This window comes from Scyliorhinus torazame, chromosome 2 (assembly GCF_047496885.1).
Source record: "Scyliorhinus torazame isolate Kashiwa2021f chromosome 2, sScyTor2.1, whole genome shotgun sequence".
In the NCBI taxonomy this organism is placed as follows: domain Eukaryota; kingdom Metazoa; phylum Chordata; class Chondrichthyes; order Carcharhiniformes; family Scyliorhinidae; genus Scyliorhinus; species Scyliorhinus torazame.
In genome coordinates this window covers 16,993,856-17,006,050 of record NC_092708.1, presented here as the reverse complement: position 1 = coordinate 17,006,050, position 12,195 = coordinate 16,993,856, and the positions used below count along the sequence as shown (strand labels likewise).

Sequence of the window (12,195 nt, the reverse complement as noted above, 5' to 3'; positions counted from 1 at the left end):
TCGGGGAACACTTCAGCAGTCGAGAGCATTCAGCCTCTGATCTCCGGGTAAGCGTTCTCAAAGGCGGCCTTCAGGACGCGCGACAACGCAGAATCGCCGAGCAGTAACTTATAGCCAAGTTCCGCACACGAGTGCAGTCTCAACCGGGACCTGGGATTCATGTCGCATTACATTCATCCCCCACCATCTGGCCTGGGCTTGTGAAATGCTACCAACTGTCCTGGCTTGAGACAATTCACACCTCTTTAACCTGCGAATACCCCTCTCTCTGAATCTGTAAAGACTTAATTACCTGCAAATGCTCGCATTCAAAGCATTGTCTTGCATCTTTGACTGTCTATATATATGCGTTTCTGGAACCCACCTCTTCATTCACCCAAGGAAGGAGCAGTGCTCCGAAAGCTAGTGATTTGAAACAAACCGTTGGACTTTAACCTGGAGTTGTAAGACTTCTTACCGTGCTCACCCCAGTCCAACACTGGCATTTCCACATCACATCTTTGGGCTCTGGGGGCAAAACCCACACAGACGCAACAATGCTAACCACTGTGTCACCCTAATTATCTGCCTCAAGAAAATTGCTCTGGCCAAGATTAACAGTGCGAAAATACTATCCCTGCAAAATCTAAGTCACATATTCACAAGACTTTTGAAGGCCATCACAAAACCGAACTGCACAGTATTCACCAAATCCAGCTTCTGCACTACCAAGTACAATCAAGTCTCCCGCATAAAAAATACGGTAAAGTCACTATAGTCCCAGATGACCATAGGCTGCTTTCCCGGAGGAGAGCAGACTGGTGGTGGTTTAACCCAATGATCACCACACCCCAGGATGGGGGCCAGAATGAGAAGCTGGGGCTTTCACGAATAACCCATATCCACACATCAGGTTGTGACCTCACATGACTAACAACCCATGGAACCTCAAAACTATTCATCACCTCAGTTCATGACCCAGCATCAAGTTATCCGGAATGTTCAACAAAATTGCCAGTTTCAAAGGGGCTGAAACACAGCACGGCAGGAGAATGCAAGTCTGTGGATTGAAACATGACAAGTGCAGCGTACATGACAAATTGAAGCAAACTAAGCAAAATAGAGAAAGGTGGAATCCTAATTAGAAGAAGAGGACACAGGTTGGTGCATCTCAATCAGGTGTCACAAAGGACAGATAACGGAGTGTGTGTCTCACTCCACAACATTTAAGTGCAGCTTTGTCCTCACAAAATATCAACATTAGAACTAAATTGAGATTTGAAGCTGCAACAAAGGTTGATGCAAAGCAGAGCTTACTACATTTCATATGCCATTCGGACCACCACTTCATTTCAGGTTGAAAACAAGGATCTTTCAGGGAAGGCCAACTAGTCAAGGCAAGGGCGATCTTCAAAACTGTTCCCCATATGTTCCCAACTTTACTCAAACATGTTCATTGCTAAAGGCAATTGTTGCAATCTGTTCGACGGCATGATGCGTGGCACAGTGGCAGTGATTAGCACTGCTGCATCACAGCGCCACGGACCCAGGTTAGATTTCAGTCTTGGATCACTGTCCAAGTGGAGTCTGCACGTTCTCCCCGTGTCTGCGTGGGTTTCCTCCGGGTGCTCCCGGTTTCCTCCCAGTCCAAAGACGTAGAGGTGAAATGGATTGGCCATGATCAATGAGCAGGGTTACGGGGATAGGGTGGGGGAGTGGGCCAATGTAGGGTGCTCCTTTTGGAAGGTTGGTGCAGACTCAATTGGACCGAAGGCCTCCTCCTGCACTGTAGGGATTCTATAGATGTGCCTTTCCATGGCACCAGAGACCCCCCAACACCTCGCACGGAAATAATCAGAAGCATTGATCTTGCGATTTTATGACCCTAGGGAGACAACTACCCTGGAGATAGACAGAAGGAGCATTCAGGTTACAAAAAGGTCTCTCCATCACAATCCAACTACTCCAACATGGAACATTTGAAGCGTTTGGAATCCGGTGTTTTCACACCCATCAATTTGGCAAACATCTGCATCTGATCTAGCAAAACCCATTAAACAGTTCACCAAGATCTTTTGATAAAGCTTCAAAGTTATGACCGGAGATTAGGTACAAGCCAGTTAACTTTGATGGGCACATCAGATAGGTGAAAACTGGATGTATTCATCAATCTACAAGTCGATACACGGATGTCAAACCAAATTGATCGGGTGCATTTTGCACAATGCAAGTGGCAGCAGCAGCTACAAGAGGAAACAATAGGAAAATATTGAAGGATGGCCCGACTCCATTCAGCATGCCCATGGACACAAGACCATTTTGGCCTTACCAGGATGAGCCAAGCAACTCCCAAGGAATCATTTTGAAAGGCAGACAGGTCATCATACCAGAATCTTTGCAATCTGATATTCTTCAACAACTTCATCCCCCACACGATTATAGATCAGACAAGACTATTCCAAGAGACGAGTTTGTTGACTGGGCATAAGCAATGTCATATACTCTGAACACCTGGGGAAAGCGGGCAGCATAACCAAAGACCCCTCCCACCCGACTTACTCACTCTTCCATCGAGCAGGATACAGAAGTCTGAGAACATGCACAAACAGATTCAAATACAGCTTCTTCCCCGCTGTTACCAGACTCCTAAACAACCCTCTTATGGACGGAACGTCACACATCTTCTCTCCTGTGAAGCACTATACTCCGTATGCTTCACCCAGTATCTATGTCGTTACATAGTGTATCTATCGTATGTTTTTCATGTATGGAACGTTCTGCCTGCACGGTGTGCAGAACAATACTTTTCTTCCCGTTTCTTCTCATTTACCCTCATCAGAATCCCACTCCCGAAAAGCAATCGCGTCACTTACATCACTGCTCAACAGGTCTTGGGTCAGGGGTCGAATAGCCATTTCCTGCACTACCAGGCTTCCCTCAGAATCAGTCACACTGGAGAGGAAAGAAAGACATTCGAGTGGCCATGCGGAACACGAGGCTCGACCCCAAGGCTGCAGTTGTGTCTCAGCCTCTTGTCACAGACAGTGAGAACGGCCATTCCATTCAAAATGCCCAATAGTTCGAACCCTGCCAATTGGGCCATATCTAAAACCCTGTCCCTCTAAACAGGTTTTATTTTCATTCGCAAAATTCAGACCAGTATGTCAACTCTCGCCCCTCCCCTCCCAATTCTCAACTAGAGCTGCCCCCCACCCCATTCCCCCTCCCCCAAAGAATTCCCCTGCCCCATTCCCCCCCCCCCCCTCACCCCCAAAATCCCCCTCCATCCCAATTTCCAATCCCCCCTTCGGGTGGCACAGTGGATAGCATTGCTGCCTCACAGCACCAGGGACCCGGGTTCGATTCCGGCCTCGGGCGACTGTGGGGTTTGCATTTTTCTCCCCGTGTCGGCGTGGGTTTCCTCCCACAGTCCAAAGATGGGCAGGGCTGGCGGATTGGCCACGATGAAAATTGCCCTTTTAAGTGTCCAAAAAGGTTAGGTGGGTCTACAGGGATAGGGTGCCCTTCCAAAGGGTTGGGGGAGACTTGGATGGGCCAAATGGTCTTCTTCGGCCTTGTAAGGATTCTACGCACCCCCTTCTCTCCCATCTCACCCCATTCTCTCTCTTCCTTCCCACCCCCCTCAAAGAATCATCCCATTCATCCCCTGCACCATTCTCTCCCCCCCCCCCCCCCCCAACCTCTAGTAATGAACCTCTCCTCTCTCACCGATAAAGTTTCACCGCTGCCCTCTGATGCTGCTCCACCACTTGGTCTGGAATCGGTGGTTGAATTTCTCTCCGTTCGCCGAGTAGGTGTTTCATCAGCTTCATCAGCTGTGGTGACGCAGCCTCATCGTTCCCATCAATCACTGCAACCTGGCCACGCCCCCCACGCTCCCGGTCCCGAATATCCTTAGCCAGCTGCATTGCCTGGAATCAAAACATGTGCATTAAAAGGAGTGTAATTCAATTGAACAATAAGAGATTGCAACTCCAGGTATCCTAAAGCCCCAACAGGACATCAGCATAGCATCGCCAAGACAATTCCCAGGAGCTGCGAGGAACAATATCCCAAGGATTAGCAAAAAAGAGGTATCTGCTTGAAGAGAGGGAGGGAGGTCTTGTGTGGTGGTGTGTGTAGCACCCCTGTCTCCGAGCCTGCAGCCCTGGGTTCAAATCCCACCCCAGGATGGACAAGGAAGGTGCGTTAGTAATGCAGCCAAACAGGCAGAGTATCAACTTGCAAAATGCCTCCAACACACATCAATGACAGGCAGCAAGAGTGGGCGAGATCCCTGGTCAGCCACGTAAATGACAACGTTGCCAGAGCGAGTGAAGTGTCCTTATCTGAGGAAGGATGTTCTTGCTGTGGAGGGTGTGCAGCGAAGGTTTACCAGGCAGATGAAGTGAGATATCTTGGTGCACAAGTGTACAGGTCCCTAAAGGTAGCAGTACAGGTAGAGAAGGTTGTAAAGAAGGCAAATGGAATGATCTCCTTCATTGGCAGAGGTGCAGAACACAAAAGCAGGGATATACTGTTGGAATTGCATAAAACACTGGTGAGTGAGGCCATGATGTGCGATCAATTACACTCAAGACGAAGTGATTTCATAACTGAAGGCTTTAATCTATTAGAACTTGTTCCCCAGCAGCTTCGGTACAGAAAGTGAAGGCTGCTGGGACAGCACCGTTTCTTATACTCCGCCTGTCAGGGCGGAGCTACGTAACAACAGCCAATGGTAAACTCCTGGGTCTGACCAATGGTCATCAGCCTCTTAGGTACCGCAATACCTAGTACTACCACAGGCCACAACTAGAATATTGTGCCCTGTTCACGTCACCACATTACAGGAAGGATGCAATTGCTCTGGAGAGAGAGAGAGAGAGAGAGAGAGCGAGAGAGTGCAGAGAAGATTTACTGGAATGTTGCCAGGGCTGGAGAATTGTAGGTTTGATGAGAGATTTGGGGTTGTTTTTCTTGGAACAAGAGATGGGTGACACGATTGAATTAAACAAAATTGTGAGGGAGAGATGGAGCAGACAGGAGGAACCAGTTTCCCTTGGCAGAGTTCAAAAACCAGGGGCCATAGATTCAAGAAGTGGCAGAAGGATTAGAGGGGACAGGGAAGAAAAATAATTTTACGCAGAGGGAGGTGGGAGTGTGGAGTTAGCTGCAGAGTTGGTGATGGAGGCAAGAGACCCTACCTGGATCTGCAGCTCTTCGCTGTAAACTGCAGGACTCTGGGCCGTGTGCAGGAAGATGGGATTAGAATGGACACCGGGATGTTTTCGCATTGACATGGACAAGGTGGGCCCCTTCTGTACAGTATCATTTCTATGGTTCGGAATCCACTCAGTCACATCAACAAACCAGAACAGACTGCAATGGTTCCATGGTGGCCAACATCAACCCCCCAGAATTTGTAAATAATGACCAGCCTTGTTTATATTGAACAATTATCAAAATTACTTAACCAGGCAGTATAGCTAGAATCAGACTGTTGTCAGTAGCCAAGGGGGTCAATAGAGAGAACACAACAGGCCAATATCTGGGTCATTGACAGTAACGCACGGCCAGGGTGCAAGACTGTGCCCATTGTCCCCCCACACATACGTCATCAATTCTCTTCCCACTAGTTCAGCTGGAGCAGTCAACATAAACCTCAAATGAAAAAATGAAATGAAAAATCGCTTATTGTCACAAGTAGGCTTCAAACGAAGTTACTGTGAAAAGCCCCTAGTCGCCACATTCCGGCGGCGCCGGTTTGGGGAGGCTGGTACGGGAATTGAACTGTGCTGCTGGCCTGCCTTGGTCTGCTTTCAAAGCCAGTGATTTAGCCCAGTGCGCTAATCAAGTAATGTTGGCCGGTTTAGCTCAGTTGGCTGGACAGCTGGTTTGTGATGCGGAGCAAAGTCAGCAGCGTGGGTTCAATTCCTGCACTGGCTGCCATTATTCTTTTTTGTTTTTACATTTTTTTAAAAAAAATTAAAAAATTTAGACTACCCAATTTTATTTTCTATTAAGGGGCAATTTAGCGTGGCCAATCCACCTACCCTGCACATCTTTAGGTTGTGGGGCGTGTGGTAGTCACCACTGTTGTATTTTATTGTATATCTGGGTATTACGGTAAGGCCCCTGTACTACAGGTACAGGGGTAGATTCCTGCCTGCTGGCTCCGCCCAGTAGGCGGAGTATAAATGTGTGCGCTCGCCGAGCTGCAGCCATTTCGGCAGCAGCTGTAGGAGGCCACACATCTCTGCGTAATAAAGCCTCAATTACTCTCTACTCTCGTCTCGTCGTAATTGATAGTGCATCAGGGGGTGACACCCACGCAGGCACGGGGAGAATGTGCAAACTTCACACAGACAGTGACCCAGAGCCAGGATTTGAACCCAGGCCGTAGGCAGCAATGCTGACCACTGTGCCACCCCGGGCTGAGGTTATTCATGATGGCCCTGCCTTCTCAACATGCCCCTCACCCAGGTTAAACCACCACCAGTCAGCTCCCCCCTCAAAAGGGGAAAGCAGCCTATCCATCTGGCACTACATTTTTTAAAATGAGCACCCAATTCATTTTTTCCAATTAAGGGGCAATTTAGCGTGGCCAATCCACCTACCCTGCACATCTTTGAGTTGTGGGGGTGAAACCCACGCAGACATGGGGAGAACGTGCAAACTCCACACAGGCACGGACCCAGAGCCTGGGACTCTGGCACCGTGAGACAGCAATGCTAACCATCGCGCTGCCCCATCTAGGACTACTTACCTTGAGTCGCTCCATGCGGTGGCTCAGTGGCCCATTCCACTGCACAATGAGCTTTCCTAGGTCCAGCAGGAAGGCATCACCAGTGTTGAAACTCTTCCAATTCATCTCAACCTGAAAGATTCACAAAACCCGATCACGCATTCACCCTAAAGTAATTCCTTTCATTTCCTCGCACAGATGCTGAAGCACAAAATCTGCTCTGGTTGCTAACTTCAACACAGTAATAGGAAAGTTATGCCAAGGTAATGGTGAGACAAGGACATAAGTTGTAATGCCACAGAGCTAGTAATCCAGGAGGCCCAGGCTAAAGCTCTGCAGGCGTGGGTTCAAATCTCACCACGGCCAAGTTATTCTCAGCAACAATGGCCATGAAACGATCGATTTGGGGAAGGAAAGCTGCTGTCCTTACGCGGTCTGGCCTGCATGTGACTTGGACACTGCCCTCTGAATTACCCTCAAGCCACCTCAGCTCAAGGGTAAATTTGGGTTGGGCAAAATGCTGGCCCACATCCCGCGAATTAATGAACTTAAATTCCAATTAAGGGGCAGTTTAGCGTGGCCAATCCACCTACCCTGCACATCTTTGGGTTGTGGGAGTGTGACCCACGCAGACACGGGGAGAATGTGCAAACTCCACACGGACAGTGAGCCGGGGCTGAAATTAAAATTGCTCGTCACGAGTAGGCTTCAAATGAAGTTACTGTGAAAAGCCCCTAGTCGCCACATTCCGGCGCCTGTTCGGGGAGGCTGGTACGGGAATTGAACCGTGCTACTGGCCTGCCTTGGTCTGCTTTAAAAGCCAGCGATTTAGCCCAGTGTGCTAAACCAGCCCGGGACCTCGGCGCCGTGAGGCAGCACTGCAATTGCGGAAATTGACTAAAACATGGTCTGCTCCAGTGCTTGCGCTCCGTCTCCTTCCACTAGCGTTCCGTGGAACACAGAGCCAGACCATTCGGCCCCATGCAGTGATGCTCCCCCATCCCTCTATCTCACAGTAGCATCCTAGTGTGTTAATCAAACTTCCCTTAAATTATATCTCTGCCATTCACCTCAACCATTCCTTGTGGGAGCAAGTGCCACATTCTTCTGGAGTAAAGAAGTTTCATTTAAATATTCTTTTGGATTTATTTCAGATGGAGATGCTCTGCTTGGATTTTGCAACATTGTAGGTAGAAGATGAGGAACATATCGGCCATGATAGAATAAAGGAGCAGACCCGATGGGCCGAATGGCCCAATTCTGCTCCTACCCCTGCTTTGCCTTATTTCATGGCTTTTATCTGCCTCACTATTTTATTGACTGATATTATTTGCACCTTGCACTTCTTATCTAGACGGAAATAAATTAGCCAATCATGCTTCTATTCTGCAAGATAAACGTCTTCTTGCAATTTATTGTCTGCAAAGTTTGAAACTGTAATCCTGGTTCTGGAATCAAAGTCATTTTTCTAATCCATCTTCAACACCCATCTTTGCATACACCAGCATCAAGTTTGGATATTGCTGAAAAGAAAGAAAGCGGGCGGGATTTTTCCAGCCGCAACCACCCGGCGACCGGAATTCCCGTCCGAGGTCAACGGACCTTTACATGGTGCCCATACCGTCCGTGGCAATCTTGCAGCAGGCACAGCCAAAAATCCCAGCCCATGGTCTTGCACCCAGGACAAATGCAAGAGTGGCGCTCATGACAATTGACACGACAGCACTTGCTGAACAATCCAGAGTGCGCTAACCATGTAGGGAGAAAGCTCTTTCCTCCAATTGGGAGCAGAAACATAAGATTTTGTCTGGTTTCTGATTGGCAGGGCTACGAGGATGCCTGACCAATGGCAAGAGCAGTGTGACTGGAGGCTGAGGCCATGAGACAGTACCTCCAGGAATGTACTCAAGTTGACAAAGGGACAAAGCCAAACCTGACCTCATCCTGCCCAGGGGGTGAAAGAGCAGCTGGCACCAGGGGTGGCAATTCTGGCCCATTTCCTCCCCCTTAACCAACAGGCACCGAGGCCAGTTATAACACCCACAATGCTGCTGCCCAAAAAACTAATAACACAGATTGGGGTGACAAGGTGTCTACAGGAGGAGGAGTGTGTGTTTTTTTTTTTTTTTAAATTCAGGAGGCAGTCTGGGCACATTCCCAGAGGAGATCTCGGCCAGTACCCTGGGAGATGGGGAATAGGAGGTGAATTAGGTTAGGTTAAAGTGCTCACCTCACCAGCGCACACGTTCTTCCTTCCCTTCACATGAATCAGCCTCTTCACATCAAACGTGTTGGTCTCGACATGTTTCATTCCAGTGGCAACACCTCCTTGCTTATAACTACAAAACAGAAAACTTGCTTTTAAAAAATTAGCAATATCCATGTGTAATTCAGTGGGTAGTACAATGGCCTCAGAACCAACACAGTTGGGGTCCAAATCCCACTCACCCATTGCTATCAGTACATAGATACATAGAAGATAGGAGCAGGAGGAGACCATTCGGCCCTTCGAGCCTGCTCCGCCACTCATCACAATCATGGCTGATCATCCAACGCAATAGCCTAATCCTGCTTTCTCCCCATAGCCTTTGATCCCATTCTCCCCAAGTGCTATATCCAGCCGCCTCTTGAATATATTTAATGTTTTAGCATCAACCACTTCCTGTGGTAATGAATTCCACAGGCTCACCACTCTTTGGGTGAAGAAATGTCTCCTTATCTCTGTCCGAAATGGTTAACCCTGAATCCTCAGGCTGTGACCCCTGGTTCTGGACACACCCATCATTGGAAACATCTTCCCTGTCTAGTCCTGTTAGAATTTTATAAGTCTCTATGAGATTCCCCCCTCATTCGCCTGAACTCCAGCGAGAATAACCCTAACCTGGTCAATCTCTCCTCATATGACAGTCCCGCCATCCCTGGAATCAGTCTGGTGAACCTTCGCTGCACTCCCTCGAGAGCAAGAACATCCTTCCTCAGAGAAGGAGACCCAAACTGCCCACAATACTCCAGGTGTGGCCTCACCAAGGCCCTGTCCAATTGCAGCAACACATCCCTGCTTCTGTACTCGAAACCTCTTGCAATGAAGGCCAACATACCATTAGCCTTCTTTTATAGAATTTACAGTGCAGAAGGAGGCCATTCGGCCCATCGAGTCTGCACTGGCTCTTTGAAAGAGCACCCTACCCAAGCACACACCTCCACCCTATCCCCATAACCCAGTAACCCCACCCACCACCAAGGGCAATTTTGGACACCAAGGGCAATTTAGCACGGCCAATCCACCTAACCTGCACATCTTTGGACTGTGGGAGGAAACTGGAGCACCCGGAGGAAACCCACGCAGACACTGGGAGAACTTGCAGACTCCGCACAGACAGGGACCCAAGCCGGGAATCGAACCTGGGACCCTGGAGCTGTGAAGTAATTGTGCTAACCACAATGCTACCGTGCTGCCCTTCTTTACCGCCTGCTGCACCTGCATGCTTACCTTCAGCAACTGGTGCACAAGGACACCCAGGTCCCGCTGCACACTCCCCTCTCCCAATTTACAACCATTCAGGTAGTAATCTGCCTTCCTGTTTTTGCTTCCAAAATGAATAACCTCACACTTATCCAATTTATACTGCATCTGCCATTGGTTTGCCCACTCGCCCAACCTGTCCAGATCATGCTGTAGGATCCCTGCATCCTCATCACAATTCACCCTCCCACATAATTTGGTATCATCTGCAAACTTGAGATGTTACATTTTGTTCCCTCATCCAAATCATTAATATATATTGTGAACAGCTGGGGTCCCAGCACCGATCCCAGTGGTACCTATAGCCACCTAAATTGGTCAGCTCCCGATTTAAAATGGCGAACGGCAAAGGCTGAAGGGAAATTCAGCCAACACAGGCAGAAACCAGCAGCTGCAGGTTTGCTGTGTATTAGACTCTGCAAAGGCCAGACAACATCGATACCAGCGACCATCAGCATAACAAAGTAACAGCCATCTGCATACTGATGAGCAATCCCCGGGAACAATAAGTAACATTTTGACACACAAAGCAAAGCCAGACTCCTCGGCGCCAGCAGGAGCCTACACAAAAGGAGGTGAACGAGCACCTCAAGACCGCCCATCGATCAGGGAACCGCCCCAGTATTGGAGAAAATCGAACCAAGCGATTGGGACAAAGTCCAATCACTTGGGACCAGGTACAGGGTCCGCCCCGAAAGGCGGGAAGCCCCTGGGGACTATAAGAGTTAAGCCCCAAGTTCAAATAGCTCTCTTCACCTCTGCGTCCTGCCCGGGTCACCCAGCAACACGAACCAACATTGACCGTGACCGGTGCAGTGACCACCGACAGAAGTAAGTCTTACTTCAACGCTCGCTACGAGATAGGTGCTCCTAGCTACCAATCCGTACCAACTTCGAATCCCGCAGGCTCAGAACCCGAACGAAAGGCCATTTGTTTCCCTGACCTGGTGGGCCAGTTCCAAGTTAAGTATAGGCCTGTTAGTTGTAGAAGTAGCTTAGACGTAGAATTTGTGCATGAGTAGCGATTACTGTGTATAATAAATGTGCTTTGATTTAAATCTTACTAATCGGTATATTGAGTTATTGATCATTACTCGGACTTGAACCTCGTGGCGGTATCATAAAGATACCTGGCGACTCGAGAGCAAAGGTAATAAAACAGAGCAATTGCACTGGGCTAAACTTTTAAAGCAGACCAAGGCAGGCCAGCAGCGCGGTTCGATTCCCGTACCAGCCTCCCTGAACAGGTACCGGAATGTGGCGACTAGGGGCTTTTCACAGTAACTTCATTGAAGCCTACTCGTGACAATAAGCGATTTTCATTTCATTTCAATTGAACCAACGGAAAGTTAGCAACATACCTCACTGGTTACCGCCTGCCAATTTGAAAAAGACTCTTACTCCCTACTCTTTTTTTTCTTCTCTGCCAACCAGTTTTTGGCAACTAGGCGCTTTTCACAAGAAACTTCATTGAAGCCTACTTATGAAAATAAGCGATTAATTTATTATTATTCTACATTTCCCCAATCCCTTGCACAATAATCTCTTATGCAGGACTTTGTCAAACGCGTTCTGAAAGTCTAAATATATCACATCGACTGGCTCTCCCTTGTTGACTGTACTGGTTACATCTTCAAAGAATTCCAACAGATTTGTCAAGCATGATTTTCCCTTCATAAATCCATGCTGACTCTGACTGATCCTGTCACTGCTTTCTAAATGTTCCGCTATAAAGTCCTTGATAATGGATTCAAGCATTTCCCCCACTACCGATGTTAGGCTTACTGGTCTATAATTCGCTGCTTTCTCTCTACCTCCCTTTTTGAATATCGGAGTGACGTGAGCTACCCTCCAATCTGCAGGGACAGTTCCAGAGTCTATAGAATCCCGGAAGATGACCACCAATGCATCCACTATCTCCAGAGCCGCCACCTTAAGCTCTCTG

General features: G+C 48.4%; 1 protein-coding gene across 2 annotated transcripts in view; it reads right to left on the bottom strand.

Moving 5' to 3' along the window:
- LOC140386431 (villin-1-like) overlaps positions 1-12,195 on the bottom strand; it is a 69,810-nt gene that overhangs the window by 38,149 nt on the left and 19,466 nt on the right. For both annotated transcript variants that reach the window (XM_072468763.1, XM_072468773.1), the window contains exons 5-8: positions 8,958-9,066; positions 6,749-6,859; positions 3,709-3,911; positions 2,853-2,931 (exon numbers count right to left, since the gene is read on the bottom strand). In XM_072468763.1, the coding sequence (XP_072324864.1) occupies positions 2,853-2,931; positions 3,709-3,911; positions 6,749-6,859; positions 8,958-9,066 (502 nt within the window). The remainder of the gene's footprint in view (positions 1-2,852; positions 2,932-3,708; positions 3,912-6,748; positions 6,860-8,957; positions 9,067-12,195) is intronic.